Raw genomic sequence first — 18,869 nt, 5'->3', positions numbered from 1 at the left:
AAAAACATATTACAACTTACTTCTATGATCTTCAGGAAGGCAGCAGAATTTGCAACAATATTTCCATGTGTTAGCAAAGCTCCTTTAGGGTTACCTAAAAAGATATTTGGAACAAATATATTCTTGGCTCTCAGAAACTAGAGGACTAAACTCAATCTAGATTAAAAGCATATCAGTTGTGCTTTTTCAAATGTTGCCAAATTTTACTCTGAAGCATCCACTATTCTCTGCATGATTAGCTATTATTAGCATTAGTTATATAATTAAGTGTGGTGCCCCTCATCTCTCTCCCACTATTTCTTGTTCTTGAAATTTTAAAGTATTACAAAAGAATAGCAGGTGCCTGGGATAGATTGATGAGAATTGGGTGCAACATCTGCAATCTGGATAAGAACACACTTGGAATCAAGATGTTTATGTTTATGTTTGTTTATGTTTATTATATTTGTATACCGCCCTTCTCCCAGCAGATAAAATACAGAAAATACAAAAATTAAAACAATATTAAAATCTGATTAAATTAATTTGGCCCACAGTTAAAACACCCCTATATTAAAACCCATAATTTAACAATTTAAAATTAAAACAATTTAAAAAGTTAGGTCAGGTCAGCCCGGCTTGATGAAACAAAAACGTCTTTAAGGCACGGTGGAAAGTGTGCAGATCTGGGATCCGCCGTATCTCCAAGGGAACTCGTTCCAGAGGGTAGGTGCCCCCACAGAGAAGGCTCTCCCCCTGGGGGCCGCCAGCCAACATTGTTTGGCCGATGGCACCCTGAGGAGCCCCTCTCTGTGGGAGTGTACTGGTCGGTGGGAGGCTACTGGCGGCAGAAGGCAGTCTCGTAAATACCCAGGTCCTAAGCCATGGAGCGCTCTAAAGGTGGTAACCAATACCTTGAAGCGCACCCGGAAGACCACTGGGAGCCAGTGCAGCTCGCACAGGAGAGGTGTTACATGGGAGTGCCGAGTCGCCCCCATCACCACCCGCGCGGCTGCATTCTGGACCAGTTGGAGCCTCCAGGTGCTCCTCAAGGGGAGCCCCATGTAGAGAGGATTACAGTAGTCCAAGCGGGACATGACGAGGGCATGAGTGACCGTGCATAAGCCATCCCAATCCAGAAAGGGACGCAACTGGTGGATCAGGTGAACCTGATAAAAAGCCCGCCTGGCCACAGCCGTCATATGCTCTTCCAAAGACAGCAGTGTATCCAGGAGGACACCCAAGTTGCGAGCCCTCTCTGTGGGGGATAACGACTCGCCCCCAAAAGTCAGCGATGGTACCAACTGACTATATCGGGATGCCGGCAGCCACAGCCACTCGGTCTTGGATGGGTTGAGCCTGAGCCTGTTTCTCCCCATCCAGATCCGCACGGCCTCCAGGCACCGGGACATCACATCAAGGGCATCGTTGGGGTGGTCCAGGGTGGAAATGTACAGCTGAGTATCATCAGCGTACAGATGACACTTCACCCTGAAACCATGGATGACCTCACCCAGCAGCTTCACATAAATGTTGAACAGAAGAGGCGAGAGAACCGACCCTTGCGGCACTCCACACACAAGGCACCTCAAGGTCGATCTCTGTCCCCCTGTCAACACGAACTGCGACCAGTCGAAAGGAAGGAGGAGAACCACCGCAACCCGTCCAGTCGGCGCAGCATGATACCATGGTCGATGGTATCAAAAGCCGTCAAGAGATCTAACAGGACCAGGACAGAGGAACAACCCCTGTCCTGAGCCCTCCAGAGATCATCCACCAACACGACCAATGCCCTTTCCATGCTGTGCCCAGGCCTGAAACCCGACTAGAACGGATCCAGATAAACCATTTCCTCCAGGCACCGGGGAAACTGTCGCACCACCACACTCTCAACAACCTTCACCACAAAGCGAAGGTTGGAAACAGGACGATAATTTGCTAATACAGCCGGGTCCAGGGAAGGCTTCTTAAGGAGGGGCCTCAACACCGCCTCCTTCAAGGCAGCGGGGAAGTTACCCTCACTCAAAGAAGCATTTATAATCCCCTGGAGCCAGCCTCGTGTAACCTCCAGGGAGGCCAGTATCAACCAAGAGGGACACGGGTCCAGTAAACATGTGGCTGTGCTAAGCCTGCCCAGAATCCTGTCCATGTCCTCGGAAGCCACAGGGTCAAACTCCTCCCAAATGACATTCTCAAGGCCTGCCTCCGTTATCCCGCCTGAAGCTACCCAGTCAGAGTCCAATCCTTCCCAAATCTGAGCGATTTTGTCATACAGATATTGCACAAAGTCCTCAGCTCTTCCCTGTAAGGGGTCTTCCCTCACTCCCTGATGGAGTAGGGAATGGGTCACCCTAAACAGTGTGGCTGGGCAATTATCTGATGATGCAATAAGAGCAGAAAAATACTCAGATTTCGCCATTTTTATCACCACTAGGTAGGTCTTAATATAAGACCTCATCAGTGTCCGGTCGGATTCGGATCAGCTGGCTCTCCAACCGCTCCCTAGGCGTCTTTTCTGGCACTTCATTTCCCTGAGCTCTTCGAAGAACCAGGGAGCCATGGGATCGGCACTGGGTCAGAGGCCGCAAAGGCACAACATGATCCAAGGCTCCGACAGCCGCCCTATCCCAGGTGGCTACCAGGTCCTCAGCCGAATCGTGAGCCAGAACCTCAGGAAGTGGCCCAAGCTCCCTCTGGAATCCATCAGGATCCATCGGGCGCCTGGGGCGGAACCACCTAACCGGTTCCACCTCCCTGTGGCGGGGGGCAGCGGTACAGAAGTCCAGTTGGAGGAGCGAATGATCAGACCATGACAAGGGTTCAATGACTACATCCCTTTATCTAGATCATTCAGCCACTGACCTGAGACGAAAATCAAGTCCAGAGTGTGTCCCCCCGTGTGCGTCGGGCTATGAACTACTTGGGTCAGGTCCATAGCCATCATGGAAGCCATGAACTCCCGAGCTGCTTCCGATGTCTCGCCAACAGACGGCAGGTTAAAATCCCCCATGACCATAAGTCTGGGGGTCTCCACCGCCACCCCGGCTATCACATCGAGAAGCTTGGGCAGGGCTGCTGCTACGTGGCACGGAGCCAGGTACGCAGTCAGCAGGCCCATCTGAACCCCACAACCCCACTTCACAAGGAAGGACTCACATCCGGCTATCTGAGGAACAGTGGCCTCCCTCGGACTCAGATCTTCTTTAATAATAACCGCCACCCCACCCCACCGCCCCTACCCTGAGCCCTCGGCTGATGGAACGTGCAGAAACCTGGTGGACACAGTTCAATGAGGGGGACCCCCCTCCTGTCCCAACACCCGTCAGGTCCCCTCCCCTTCCTGTATGAGATCGCAAATGAGGGGGGCTTTATTTACCACGGACCTGGCATTGCAGAACATTAACCGAAAACCCGGGCCCTGAGGATCTGGACTACCCAGGGAACAAGAGGAGCCTTGGGGGCCGGAGTGCGCAATCCCTTGGAGATAGCGAGTGTGCACTCCCCGAACATGATGTGGTCCCCTGCTCCCGCCATATCTGCCCCTCAGATCATATTATTGTCTTTTCTCCACAGGTTTAACATACTTTTAAAAATTGTGACTGCAAGTAAATTAATCAGGACTTTTAAATTATATAATAATTTGCATGATTCTAATAGCAAAGTCACAACAAAATGACTTTTTAAAGAATGCAAAATAAGTGCTATTGCTATTAAGTCATGTCTGCATTAATAGCAATAACACTTATATATTGCTTCACAAGCTTTACAGCCTTCTCCAAGGGTTTACAGCATATTGACCCCCAACAATCTAGATCCTCAGTTTACCAACTTTGAAAGGATGGAAGACTGAGTTAACCTTGAGCCGGTGAGATTTGAACCGCCGAACTGCAGCTAGCAGTCAGCTGAAGTAGCCTGCAGTGCTGCACTCTAACCACGGCTCTTGCGCCACCTTTCAAAATCTTCTAAATAAATAGCACCAACAGCTATCAAGGCTGATCCAGATTGAAAGTCCAAACTGAGCAACAGATTAAGAGTATGCACGTCACTTTTGTTAAGAAACCTTTAAAAGACCTGCATCTTTTCTGAATTCCAGTAATTGACATACAATCATGGTGTAAAACTTGGTTTAAGATACATCTGACTGGGGCTATCCGTAGAGACAAAATTCATTTTTGCCCTCTGAATCTCGAACTCAGCGCAGCCATAAAAGCTATTTCAGAAGCATTTTTGTTCAATCAGTAAATATATTAGTATGCCTAGGTCAAATATTCTTTAAATAAATAAGACACATGGCCTAACATTCCTTGAAATTACCCACCTGTTGTGCCACTTGTGAAACAAACAACACAAAGATCCTCTGGTTTGGGAGGCTGAAATGAGATAACAATTTAATCCAAATGCGTATTTAATATTACACCTAGTCATAAATAGACAAAATTTGATATGCAAAGGGAAAAATTAGTACTTACAACTGGTTTGCTATAATTGCCTCTTCCTAGTGCCTGTATGGGGAAGGAAGAAAAACTGCACTTGAAGCAACTTCAGAAAGATATTTTCAATGATATGTTCCTAAATAAATAAAAGTCCAAACTGATAGCTCGTTATATCTAAATGTGGGGAGACTCAGAACCAATAAAAGTATTGATAGTACTCACGGCTACAACAGCACTGAAGAAATAACGTATGACCACTTCTCATATTTATGACTGTTGCAGTATGACTGCAGTCACATGATCAAACTTTGGATGCTTGGCAATGTATTGTCCTGGATTGTCATTTGCAACCTTCCTAGGAAGCTTCTGACAAACAAAGCCAATCGGGGAAGCCAGATTCACTTAATGACTGCATTTAACAACTGTAGTTATTTTCTTAATAATGACAAAAAAGGTCATAAAATAAGGCACAGGTCACTTAACAACTGCTTGTCATCATAAATTGAAGATTACCCACAGTTTATTACACAATGCAAGCTTGAATTACACTGCTGGGAATATGGTGGCCTACCAATATAGACTATTGTAAAACAACTAGAGACAATAATTAACAACTATATTCTCAATGGCATGCTTCCTAAATGTAAGACACTAGAAATAGTAGAAGAGAGATCTCACTCTATCTACTTTTGCCAGTTTCTCCCAAAGTCCTCTGTTGTTCTATTGTGTGACACAAAATCGTGGACTAAAAGACTGTTGGCCTAATAAGGAACCCTGCTTATATAAAAGTGTAAAGAGTTAGATTTTTTAAAAAATATTAAAGTCATGTAGAATTGATATCAAGGTGACAATTTATCTTTCATAATTTATCCTTCTATGAAGCTTCTATTCTGGGAGAATCATAGCTATTAAGAATCAATACAATATAATGTACTGTATTTGATATTGCAAGGCAATATGGAGAGGAATTACTGCATGATATTAATGATTAGATTAAAAAAATAGAGACAACATTGTAAATCTGCCTGATAATTAATGTTTGTAAAAATGAGCATAAGATTTGGGGGAGGATGGGTATGTGTCCAGCATGATGTCCAGTCAGAACTATATAGGTCAAATACTATACTCTTTGGTTAAAAAAACTAAAAAGAATACATAGAACAAGTGTTTTTATTTTTTAAAAAAAACTAGAAAAAAAGAACATACATATCATGTTTTTATATCTTATTGCTCAAATAGTTCAACTTCTTCCAAAAGCATTAGAATACATTAGTGGTCTTTGAACATAACATTTAGTATTACTTGTTCTATGACTCAAGATTAAATTACAAAGGGAAACTGTAGTGAACATATTTATTCTTCTAGATTTAAGGTTAATTCTCAATTTCAGTCAAAGCAATGGTTTTTTTTAGAAAAATTCATCCAATACCTCAACTGCTTGAAAAGAAAGTATTTCAATTCCCAATGCAATTCCTTTTTCTTTTAGGCTGTCATCAAAAGGATCCATCAGAATAATTGTCTTTAGTACTGGCATTTTTTCTTGCTTGCAGTTCTCCAGTATTGTCTCTGCTTTTTCAGGTTTATCACAAATCACTATTGAGATGTCAGCTGAAAGAATATAGACAATTAGAAAGTTTCATCTAATTTCCAGGTGGGAGATGAGGAAATACATAACACAAGGAGAGCTTTTGCTTACAGAATGCCTCCCCTTCATGTTTTTGTTAATAGCACCTTATTAAGTAATAAAGCTATTTGTCTCTGTAACAGTTTGAATAACTACTTTGGATAGACTTTATTTTGTAGCTTGTGCTGTCAGGATTTGGCAGCCTACTTTTGATAGCATCAGAGGACATCAAAAAGGCCATATGACTTGATGATACAACTTTGGTTTTGCCTAGTCCTAATCTATATTCATTTCATCATCCCTTCCAAATATAGGAAGGAAAACATGTATTCAAGTGCCCCAAAATGTTGTTTTAAGAGCTCTGTGCTAGTTGCAGAGGGAAATCTTTCTATCTTCTCAAATAAACATTATTAAGATTCCCTCCAAATTGGTCTAATGTAGGAAAATAGCAGAGGGAGGGTGTTATGTATGTAGATTTTGGGTGGGCAGTTTGAATTAACTGACCGTCAGCTGATTGGCTGACCACCACAGCTGCAAGGTATATAAAGGGAGCTGTTTCCCCTGGTCAGTCGCTGGGTTCTCACCCTACAATAAAGAGTTGTTGTCACTCACTGCCTGGCTTGCTGCGTCCTCATTCACCCAACTTAACAGAGGTATTAATAGCAATAGCACTTAGATTTATATACCACTTCACAGTGCTTTACGGCCCTCTTTAAGAGGTTTACAGAGTCAGCATATTGCCCCCAACAATCTCGGTCCTCATTAATAATATTAATAATTATTATTATAATATATTCCTTCTATATAGCTTTATGAAAGGACTATGTGATCTTCTGAAGCTTGCAGCATGTATTAAGGGACAAGCCAGCTTGTCGAGACTGGCAAAGGAAGCCCATTATGAATATACTTATCCCAAGAGAGACCCCTTCCGTACAATTAACCTTAACAAGCTTTGTTGCTAAGTTGTGATTCATTATTGTGATTGTTTTTTTTACAAGTAAAGCATTATTAGTCATCTAATCACTGAAATTAAAAAAACAATTAGTTTTACGTCAGACTGAATTTTCATTTCATCCTATTGTGATGCTGACTTTATTAAGCTCAATGAAGTTCCAGAATCTATTATTTTTGCTGTTATTCCACAGATTCAGTTACTAAAAGCCTTGAACCTGGCCTTATTTCTAACATGCTGAACAGGACTGATATTAAAAGATATCATTGTCGAAGTTATAAATAAACGAATGAATCTGGAGTAATTTTCCAGAGCCAAGATTTACTTATGCAAAAAGTTAGGTTCTAGGAAATACTGGTTAGGTTCTGGGGTGTACTGGTTAAGGCATAAAATCATGAAAACCAAGGTTGCCATCCATCATCAGCTATGGAATTTCATTAGGTAACTCTAAGTGTTTCTCAGCTCAATCTTCTTTATAGTATTGTTGTGGGAAGAAAGGAAGATGGCAGCACATGGACACCTCTTGTAGAGAGGTAGGGTATAAATCCAATAAATGAAAATAAATTAATCATCATCATCATCATCATCATCATCATGCCCCCATTCCTGATTCTGCCATTCAACAGGCAATCCCAAGGGTGCCGCCTTGACGTGGCAGGGGGCTTAACTGCTCCAATGAAGCCGAGAGCTGTGCTGACGGTAGTGTAAACTACCAGAAGGTCCAACCATGCCAGAGAGGTCTAAGCCGAGGAGCAGAACTGAGTGCACCCAACGACCCATGCAATGAATCATGGTGAAATACAACCGAATGAAGCCTATACCGGCTCGGTCATTGCCCGGGTTAACAAGGACCACGTCGGGTGTTGGGGAACCTGGGCATCCATCGACAAGTGAGCTACAGGCCACAGGCCTTTGTGTGAATACACACAAAGGGTCAGGAAACTTCTAAAAAGCAAACTGGGCTATAAATACTTGGGCCATACCCGTCATCAGATATTCTGCTGGGATTGTGAACTAGATACAGGCAGAGCTGGACAGCCTGGATAGGAAAACAAGAAAACTGATGACTATACACTATGCATTGCACCCGCGTAGTGATGTTGACAGGCTATATTTGCCCATAAATGCAGGAGGAGAGGACTTTTGCAAGTGAAGCACACAGTTGAAGAAGAGAAGCATGCTCTGGCAGATTATGTGAAAGACAGTGTTGAACTAGCTTAGATGGAGGTCAACAAGAGGAAGCTGTTCAAAGTGCAGCAAACCAAGAATCAATATAAGAAAACAGTGATGCAAACTCGGGCTGACAGCTGGTGTAATAAAGCACTGCATGGACAGTTTCTTGAAAAGATCCAAGGAAAAGTAGATAAGGAAAAGACCTGGTTATGGCTGACCAACAGAACATTGAAGAAAGAGACAGAAGGCCTGATTCTTGCAGCCCAAGAACAAGCCATCAGAACAAATGTAATCAAAGTAGAATAGAAAAATCTGCTGATGACGCCAAATGCAGACTCTGCAAAGAAGCGGATGAAACCATTGTTGCAAGACAATAACTGACTACAAACAACGTCACAACACAGTCGCTCAGATGGTCCACTGGAACTTGTGTCACAACTACCATCTGCCTGTAGCAAAGAACTGGTGGGATCATAAGCCTGAAAAAGTGGTCAAAAATGAGCATGTAAAACTGCTGTGGGGCTTCCGAATACAGACTGACAAAGTTTTAGAACACAATACTCCGGATATCCCAATTGTGGAGAAGAAAAAAGTGTGGATCATCGACATTGCCATACCTGGTGACAGCAGAATCGACGAGAAACAACTTGAAAAAGTCACCAGATATCAGGATTTGAGAATCGAACTGCTGAGACTTTGGCATAAACCAGTGCAGGTGGTCCCAGTGGTACTCAGCACACTGGGTATTGTGCCTAAAGACCTAGGCAAACACTTAAAAATAATTGGCGCTGACAAGATCACCATTGGTCAGCTGCAGAAGGCCACCTTACTGGGATCTGCTCGCATAATCCGCCAATACATCACACAGTCCTAAATGCTTGGGAAGTGTTCGACTAGTGATTTGTGATACGAAATCCAGCATGGTTATCTCGTTTTCTGTGTATACTGTCATTTTTGTATATTATATTATTATTATTATTATTATTATTATTATTATTATTATTACTCCAATAAATAGTTGGTATTAAAAACATTTGAGAAATTTGCAATCAAAATCAGCAATCAAATGTTTCCATTTCTGGATTTTCTCCAAGAATGAATGAATGAATCCCCATTAAGAGGAAAAGTCTTACCTTTATTGACAATGTACACAATTGCTTCTGCACCCAAAGTATCATAAAGGGGAACTACTACCATTGAGTAAGTGTAGCAGGCAAGCTCTGAGATGACCCACTATGCAGGAAAACAGAAAAAAAATAACATATCATTCTACATGTAGGCTGATCATTCTCCTGTCTTACTAATAAGTAATGTTTACATTATGGTTTTATGTTTTAACTAACTGCTAATAATTAAAGTATACCTATAACTGCAGCACTTGTTTTAAACAGAACATAATAAAGGCTCTTTAGAAAATCTTTTATACAGCACATATTAATTCTATCAAAATAGTCAGAATTCCAATTTCACTTGGATTATTTTATCCAACACTAAACAATAACAATTCAAACATAGTAGCAGTGGTGGGTTGTTACCAGTTCACCCTGGATCGGGCGAACCGGTAGTGGTGGCGGCAGGAGGCTCTGCCCATCCGCCCGGACGCTTCTGTGCATGCACAGAAGGATCATGCGCACGCACCCACAAGCGAACCGGTAGCAACGGTTTTTGAAACCCACCCCTGCATAGTAGAGAACGAAAATCCTATATATTGGATATCATTTATTGTGCTGATGACCCAGGGGAATGAGGGGAAGACACCCTCCTTAGAAAATAATCAGTCAACAGTGGCTGGAGTCCCCAGTGGTTAGAGGAAGAAGCTTAAGAAGGATCCACAATAATGGATCAAGCAGTTAAAATTGATAGCAGGAAGTCTGTACTTTTTGTCTTGCCAAGATTCTGTTAATGTAGCCTTACAATATAGTAGAATTACTTCATCTAGCTGTGTTTCCTGTCCAGTTTTTACCTAGGAGGGAAAGCTGATATACTATGAGAATGCCAAGAATTCAGTCAGTTGTGTTCATATATTGTACAGGTAGTCCTCAACTTACAACCATTCATTTAGCAACAGTTCAAAGTTATGACAACCTGAGAAAAAGTAATTTATCACCTATCCTCAATATTACAACTGTTGTACTACCCATTGTGAGTACTTGGCAAGTGGCTAACATTTATGATGGTTACAGCATTGCACAGTCATATGATTGTAATTTGTGGCCTTCCTAGATATTTTCCAACAAACAAAATAAATCGGGGAAGCCTCATTCTCTTATTGACTGTATTAGCCAGGTAATGACCATGGTTGGGCCCAGTCATGGTGATGAACTTGCTTAGTGACCACATCACTTACCAACTGAAATTCCAGTCCCAATTGTAGCTGTTAAATTGAGGACTACTTGTAATTAAATTAACTAGTTCAGATAACTATTATAGTTCAACAAGGTACCTCTGGCCTATTCTGAGCAAAGATGCCAATGAATTGATCCGATGAAGGTTTACATCCTTTGTACAAAAGGCCTGATCCCAAATATTCAGCTCTGTCCAGGACCTATAGACAGAAGTGAAAAGTGATTGTTCTTCATATTTGCAAAATGTTTGGATACTTCATACACATTTCTCTAGAACCAACCTGTTGATAAGATAGCCACTGGTACGGTTGCTTTGGTTTTCGATATCCTAAGCAAGGACCATTTTCTGCAAAAAGAAAAATGTGTGCTTAAGGAATGTCAGTGTGCTTAATTTAATGGAATTTTCAATAAAATTTCATATATAGTAGCTGCTAAGCAGTTCTTTTAAAGTGCAAGGATTAACAGTGGTTTATCTGTAGTATTAAACATTTTAGTTTAAATGTACAGGAATATATTTCCATTCAAGGAATTCTATTTTACCCTGTTTGAATGTTGATTAGAGACTTTTTTTTAAAATATAAAGACATTTCAAGAGCCATTACTTATTAGAAATATTTCAATAGCTTTTCTGTTCTATAGTTAAATAATGAAAAGCCTTAATTAAGAGAGAATAAAAAGCATGAAGTCACTGAACCTTGGTATTTTGATATATTTAAGCACAGCAGGTCAACACTAAGTACTCTTTGGTCAATGAAATGGAACCAAAGAAATAAATTATCTGTTGAAGGCTTTCATGGCTAAGCCAGTCACTCTTTCTCAGCCCACCCCACCTCCTCACAGGGTAGGGTTGTTGTGGGGAAAATCTGAGGAGTAAGATGTGCTGGATATGTTCTTTATGTTGAGTTATTTATAAAAAATAATAAAGGTGGAATACAAATAAATAAATAAAGGATACATTAACAGGGAAGACGCTATGTTTGTTCTTCTCCGTAGTACTACTATAAATCAAAAAAGCATCTTACGCTATGTGCATGGACAGCTAAAATCAGGGAAATGTTTAATTAACTAATCCTCCATCAGATCATAGTTGTGTTTCAGAATCAAACGCAAAAAAATATTGAACCCTAACCCTAAATATCCTAGAAAGATCAGGATCAATTGTTTTTCCCACATGCAACTAGAAACTTACATGGCAAAAGAGTCCTTCCATAGCATTTTATTGTTAAGCTTTTGCTAAATGCCACAAAATGAAAAGTGCTGCAGAACCCATTTCAATTGTGGTAGGATGCAAGGCCAACCCTTCAAATTAATACCAGGATAGAAAGTATCTAGACATCAAAGATCATTTGATTTTGATGTATCAATGTTCCCTGGACTAATTCCCCACTCACCTGATGCAAAACGTCCTCTTCTGAATCCTTCATATAAAGTCTTTGCATCCTCAAAGTAATAAGACAGAAGCTCTCCTTCAGGAACAAGTAAACTTCTTCTACCTCCTCCCTACATCAAGGAATCATTACTGTTAATTTGTACCTCCATAGAAAATGCATTTCAAAACCCCATAACCAATCTGAGTTCATGTTTTTCTGACTTAGTTGACAAATATAGCCAGTACCAGACTAAGTCCCCACTGTGATCACTTCCTTGGAAAAAGCCTGAGAGTTTTAATGGAAAGGCCACATTTGATGGGAGGAAACACAAAATTCACTTATAAAGAGACACAGCATTTCTTTTACCTCAGTGCCAACAGATTGGTTGCTTAGGTCAACAGACATTACAATTGGTTTGGGTTTTGTTATCAACCATAGAAAAATTGTTGTTCCAAAAGTAATAAGACCAATCAAAGCTGGAGTGGGGAGCGGTGAAAACAAGAGCTGAAGTATCCAAATCATTGTAATGAATTATTTCTGCCAGACTGCTAAATCCTAAAACAAGAGGGATCAGAAAACAGAAATTCATTACAAAATAGAGGCAATAATAGCCATAATCATTTAAATTGGTCCCTGTGCATTTTTAATTAAGCCAAACAATTTATTTATTAACAGTCTGAAACTATTATTTATTTATTTATTTATTTATTTATTTATTTATTTATTTATTTATTTATTTATTTATTTATTAAATTTATATACCGCCCTGAGGGACTCAGGGCGGTGAACAGCGAACGATAAAAAATACATGTAATACAAATGTTATTATGTAGCTCATTGGTCATGTTATTTTCACCTATCTTGGCCTACCTATATCCCATTAAAATAATAAAACGTTTAAGGGGACAATTAAGAATCAGACTATACTGTTAATGCCTTTTACTTAGAAGGCAGGTTAAACATGATAACTATGGTACTTCAGGACCTGATACTTACTGTAAGCTCTTGCATTCTACTTCACAAATACACATATACCACTGCTAAACTAAATTAAAGTGAATATGAAAATCCAGCTATCAATAAATGCGGAAGATAATAAACTGAGCTAGTGTTTAAAGCTTTCTCATTAAGCTTACAGTTTCTTCTGCAAGACATCCATCCCTTCAAAAATTTGTCGTTTCCACCCTTACATTTTCACTCATGCCAGACAAAGTAAATTTGATATGTTATGGATTTCAAAAGATTCGTTTTTAAAGTCCATAAAAGCTTTTCAGGGGGAATTTAGAAAATTCTCAATTTTCAGGTCTCAAAAGAAATTAATAACATTTCTATTTGTGATCCCAAGTCTTCAATTATTACTGATCAAACACAAAATAATTTGCAAAAAAAAAAATTACAGGGATGCAAAAGGCATTTCACAAATCAATACATTGGAAACACTTGCATTTTAACTTCTAGATGAAAAAAACATGTATTCCAGAATAATTGTGAGAAGCTAGAGACCCTAAAAATAAAGGTGTTTATACTTCATCATTGCTTACTTTAAGACAACTAAAATACATGTTGTAAACTAGAAACTGGCTTTTATTCTTGCAGGCAGCTGATTTTCCAACTTGAACAATTCATTTTTAGTTATGCCTCAGGATATACTTCATACCCATTTGGAGAACTGTTCACATATAAATATGAGTAAACATATTTCAGAAGTTTTAAAATTAGCTCATTTTAAGCTAACATTACACTAAGAATTTTAAGATTAAGTCTAATTATTCACTTAAGTGAGGAATTTTAATTGGCTAGGCTTACAATATTTCATGTCTTTTCATTCCAAAAGTGTAATGAGACAGTACAGGTATTTTTATTAAGACTTGCAGAAATTAAATTGACTTAACAATACAGTCTTGTTACTACCTCAACTGTATTAACCAAATGATGTTTTTATTTCACAAAGACAAAGTTCAGTCAGGATGTTTTTCAGATTCAGTTGTTTGCAGGCTTAGAATGTGCAGTGTGTGTTTGTGTGAAAACATGCAATCAATAGTAAAGTCAAAGAAGACAAAAAAATAAAGTACAGTGATAATCAGTTTTAATAATGACTGTTCAAAAACTAGTTTAGGATTACCCAAACATTCTTACATGATCAATTGATTATGACATTTAGCAATAAAAAAGCCCTTTGTTCTAGTTCACGACACAGGAAATGGAGTCAAATTGCTTGATGGATTGTAATTCAGCTATTTCATACTCAAATGTGTCATTTCTGTGGTTTACTTTCCTCTGACCTACATTCTGCCTTATACTTAAGTAGATGGCTTGTATGCAGATACAGACCCATGCTCAAAATTGCAATGCCCAAATCCTTAAGTTTTTAGAATTCTGATTCAGAACAATTTTGCTTTATTAATAAAAGTGGGCAATTCATCAGGCAAAATTGAGCATAAAAGATTACAAGCATGTTTTTCATGGAGAAAACCCTCCTATTCCTGTTCCTAAAGTGAAACAATTTTATTGTGAATAAATATGAAGATGAACTCGACAGCCAAATAGCTAGCATATCAATATAGCTCAATCCTTGGAAATTATTGGCAATAAATGTACGGAACTGGCATCACCAAAACTGAAAGCTCAATCGAAATAGAACCAATTGGCTCTTTTAAGGCATCAAGCTAAAAACTGGGAAATCTAGACCTGCCTTAGGTACAAAGCCAGATGGGTGACATTGGACCAGTCACTTTCCCTCTGTCATTGGAAGGAGGCAATGACAAACCACTTCTGAAAAACCTTGCCAAGAAAATTGCTGGGATTTTTTTCCAGGCAGTGTCCAAAAATCAGATTTAATGAAAGAGAAAAAAGTCAAATATTTTCCAGAATAGCAACATGTGTTAGATCGTATCCTAGCAGTAAAGCATGTTAAAATCAATTATACAAGAAGCTTTCTCTCTTGAAGTAGATGGAATAATAATTAGCTATGACACGGTGGCTCAGTGACTAAGATGCTGAGCTTGTCGATCAAAAGATCAGTAGTTCAGTGGTTTGAATCCCTAGTGCCACGTAACGGGGTGAGCTCCCATTACTTGTCCCAGCTTCTGCCAACCTAGCAGTTCAAAAGCACATAAAAAATGCAAGTAGAAAAATAGAGACCACCTTTGGTGGAGAGGTAACAGCGTTCCATGCACCTTTGGCATTTAGTCATGCCAGCCACATGACCACAGAGACGTCTTCGGACAGCGCTGACTCTTCAGCTTTGAAACAGAGAAAGACCGCCCCCTAGAGTCGGGAACGACTAGCACATATGTGCAAGGGGAACCTTTACCTTTATTGGCTTAGACAAACTAGCTTTCAATTTAATAGTTATGACACAACTTGCAATAATAGTGGAAATCCAAATGACAAAAAACTTTTAATGGTGGAAACAATATAGAAAGGTATTTGATCTCTTTCCCCATTCAAAAAAAGAATCCCAGCCACATTAAAAAACAAAAGCCTAACAACTTCTAACCTGACTAATTTGATAAAGCATATCAATTAGTTATCACCAAAGATAACTTCTGCACTCTAATTTCTTTTGATCCCAGTAATTACATCCCAACATGGGCATTTACACAGATAACCTTCAGGATAAAAATTGATATTGTGAAATATAGTCCATTCTTCATGTATATTTTCTTAATAAGATATATGGGAGAAAGATTTGGTAGCTATTCATCAGGAACTGTAAAAGTTCACATGTTCTTTAATAGAATGTTTAATATGCCTAATTCAACCCCCCCACCTCCAATTTAAAAATAAAATAGGAAAAAAGTCCAATAAAGGAGAATATTTGTAGCTCAGGATTGAAATGAGGGGTCCTTGGTGCTCTCTGAGCTTAATTGTTTTCTTGCAGATGTTTCATTACCCAAACTATGTTAAGGTGATAGGCCTCAGCAAAATCTTCAAGATAGTGTTCATAATGTTCTCATTTATGAAATAAAAAGATATGGGCTAGATGATATTACTATTAGTTTGAACCAAATTACTACATCCAAAGAGCATTGATTAAGGTTTCCACATCCATGCAGAGGAAAACACTGAATGGACCTGAACCTATTGACCATTTTTATTGGTGACTTGTGTGAAGAAGTAGAGGTTAAAGTTTGCAAATGATAGTAAAGTAAGGAGTGGGCTGATAATTTAGATTAAATACAAATATTTAAAAAGATCCAGAAAGGCTTGAATAGTAGGCTAATATTAATAAGATAGAATTAAGTGAAAGAAAACTAAAATTCTGCACTGGGTAAGACAAAATGAGAGACCAGTTCCTTACACTGTACTATATAAGCTGTCTAAGTAGTAATAATAGTGATATTATAAGGGAATTAGTCTGAACCACTTATATAATATCCTCTAATACAAAACCAGATCAGAATGCTGCTTTGGAATTGTTGAGAGTTTAAATGATCATAAGTTAATACTTTCAAGATCATCCATCACTTGCATGACAAGGAATGCCCTAAGTTTAAACAGTTTCAAGTGATAAAGAAGAAGTTTAATCATTGCATAAGATTCTGTAAACTGTGACTTTTGCCCTTTAGTGTTACTAATTTATTAACATGTTGAAAAGTGCTCACATCTCATTAGTACACGAAGCCCATTTATCAGTAAACAGAAAGGCGATTATTGCAAGAGGAATTCTGAAGTTCATAGTGTTGTAAATTTACAACTACTCTTATCATTTAAGTCTTAAAGTAAAAGAATAATTATTATTAACTAAGGCTCATTCAAAGGATTTTTCATCTTTTAAGAAAAATAATTCTTATTAAAACTATTTGTTGGCAAATAAACTAATAGAGTTCTGTTAGATTTGAAAATAAATTAGTAATTAGCCATATTTCAAGTATGGTATTTAATATGTTCTAATCTCAATGACTGGAAAATGAAATATGGGAACAATGTCTACCGATATATTAAGAGTGTCTTAAGACCTGACTGGAAGCAGTAAAATAATAAGGTAACTATTGCTGTTCAAAGTAATTTAGCAAATTTTACTTGCAAAAGAGCCCTGTGGAAAAGTTAGGATTTTGTAATTTACATAGGGCATACCAAGAAGTTCTTCTACAAATGGATTTCTTAATGATAAAATTTGGATTATGTTACTAAAGCTAAACAAGCACTTTCGAGAAGAATGAATTTAGTACCTGTAACTACACATATGCTATTTTATTTATATGTATTTATATGTAAGGGTGTAGGTATATACATATATATGTATGCAGCATTTCTATATCTACATTATGTATGTGTACACTTTTGAGAGCAGGCAACAAAATGTCATTTTTAACATCTGCCAGTGTGTCCCCAGTAAAAAATGACAATAAAGGTTATCTTATCTTATTTTAGGTGGAATGGTATTTCATCAAGAACTAGAACGTCAAGCATTTTCTCAATCCTGAGAATCATCCATCATCACTTTGAATTACAGAGTGCTAAATCACAGTTTGTTTTAATCATGGCTTATTAAAGGCAGAATTATTGGATTCAAATATATGTTAAGCCAAAACTAAGTCAACTGCATCAGGCTTCAGCACAATATGCAAATAAAGGCTAGAAGATTTTTAATTCACTAAAAGCAATGAATCCCAGATACCCTCCAAAATTAAAGATAATTCATACTAAACCAGATATATGGTAGTACTTACATGAGCTTGTACTACTCTCGATTTTGTTTGAATTACCTTCCTTTCAAGCTGGAACTAAAGAAGCATTAAAGCTTCACTATGCTATACTTAACTGTTGAGTAATAGTCATTAAAAGCAGAAAAAACTTTAACATGTGATTCTCTCTCAGACTAGACAAACCCAATAGGAACCACTGAAAAGGTGGAAAGGTGTAAATTTCATATAAATAAACCCCCTCTTCTTTCGTAGTTTGTAGGACTTTTCCCCCCAGTCAAGACCTCATACAGTTATACCTTGAAGAACTAAATTAAAGTCAAAACCAAACAAAATTATTGCTTAGTATGAAGAGAGAATTTTGCAATTAATCCAACCAGATACTATATTGAGTTCAAAAAATCACAATAAGCTTTCACAATGTTTGGGGTGGAGTTAGTATGATGAGTTAACCATCCAGTCCATTAACTGTATCTGTATATCCAGTTTAACTGCTTTGGATATAAACCTAATAATAATGGCTTATTGAACATAAGGTTAAAACAAACCTTGCTTAATATTTAAATATAGCCCAAATTAAAGAAAGCTGTGATAAAAAGCAACAGCGAGTTTTAAATTACATTCTCATAAAAGTTACTAGATATATACAATTATAAACTAGCTGCTTCTGACACTACATAATCCTCCAGAAATGTCACTTCATGCATACATGTTTGAGAAAAAAATTGTCTGCCTATTCATAAATATCAAATTAAATTCCACTTACCAAACTGACACTATTCACTATAAGCTGACTGCAGACTGTATCTCATACCCTTAAATAATAGTTACATCAAGGAAGTGTTGAAAACAGCTGCAGTAAAAGTCAGCCGCTCTATGAGGAAGTGACTAACTGTTCTCAAGGTTACACTATTTACACATCTGATGAGCAATAATTTTGTAGGGCTGATTTCTGCAAATATGTAATATTAAGTTGTCTTCTGTTCTCTGTAATGTACTAGAAAGTGAAGAATTCTAGTACCTATATTTAGATAAAAAGTGTCAGAAAATGAAGTGAATTGCTGATAGGTCAGATTTTTCCCTGTAAAAATTTATTTTTTTATCCCCATTTTTTTTTATTAAAAATTTCAGTCTTTATAAGGAAAACAATGCTGAATATGAACTGTTCTGAATTTGGTACTTAAAAATCCTAAAATTTTATTTTAGCTATGGTAAACACTATTTTATTAGTACTTACTCAGAAGTTAATCATATTGTGTTTAACAGTGAGCTGTCATAGTTTTAATTTTACATAACATAATTTATTTCCATTTATGCTGCAGAACTATTTAATTAAAGTTATGTT

The 18,869-nt window shown here is 38.2% G+C and overlaps 1 protein-coding gene across 4 annotated transcripts in view; it reads right to left on the bottom strand.

Annotated features, from left to right (window-relative positions):
- Positions 1 to 18,869, bottom strand: part of ACSL5 (acyl-CoA synthetase long chain family member 5) — a 47,332-nt gene that overhangs the window by 12,363 nt on the left and 16,100 nt on the right. For 3 of the 4 annotated variants that reach the window (XM_034440107.2, XM_087872895.1, XM_034440109.2), the window contains exons 2-10: positions 12,243 to 12,431; positions 11,898 to 12,006; positions 10,788 to 10,852; positions 10,605 to 10,706; positions 9,295 to 9,394; positions 5,842 to 6,020; positions 4,449 to 4,481; positions 4,298 to 4,349; positions 21 to 94 (exon numbers count right to left, since the gene is read on the bottom strand). In XM_034440107.2, the coding sequence (XP_034295998.2) occupies positions 21 to 94; positions 4,298 to 4,349; positions 4,449 to 4,481; positions 5,842 to 6,020; positions 9,295 to 9,394; positions 10,605 to 10,706; positions 10,788 to 10,852; positions 11,898 to 12,006; positions 12,243 to 12,398 (870 nt within the window). In that variant the 5' untranslated portion in view covers positions 12,399 to 12,431. Of the gene's footprint in view, positions 1 to 20; positions 95 to 4,297; positions 4,350 to 4,448; positions 4,482 to 5,841; positions 6,021 to 9,294; positions 9,395 to 10,604; positions 10,707 to 10,787; positions 10,853 to 11,897; positions 12,007 to 12,242; positions 12,432 to 17,551; positions 17,687 to 18,869 lie in introns of those variants that run through there. The other variant, XM_034440106.2, reaches the window with a different exon arrangement.

Source organism: Pantherophis guttatus, chromosome 6 (assembly GCF_059756535.1).
Source record: "Pantherophis guttatus breed Tessera chromosome 6, ASM5975653v1, whole genome shotgun sequence".
In the NCBI taxonomy this organism is placed as follows: domain Eukaryota; kingdom Metazoa; phylum Chordata; class Lepidosauria; order Squamata; family Colubridae; genus Pantherophis; species Pantherophis guttatus.
Note: the sequence above shows the minus strand (reverse complement) of the source record. Positions and strands in the feature narration are given on the sequence as shown.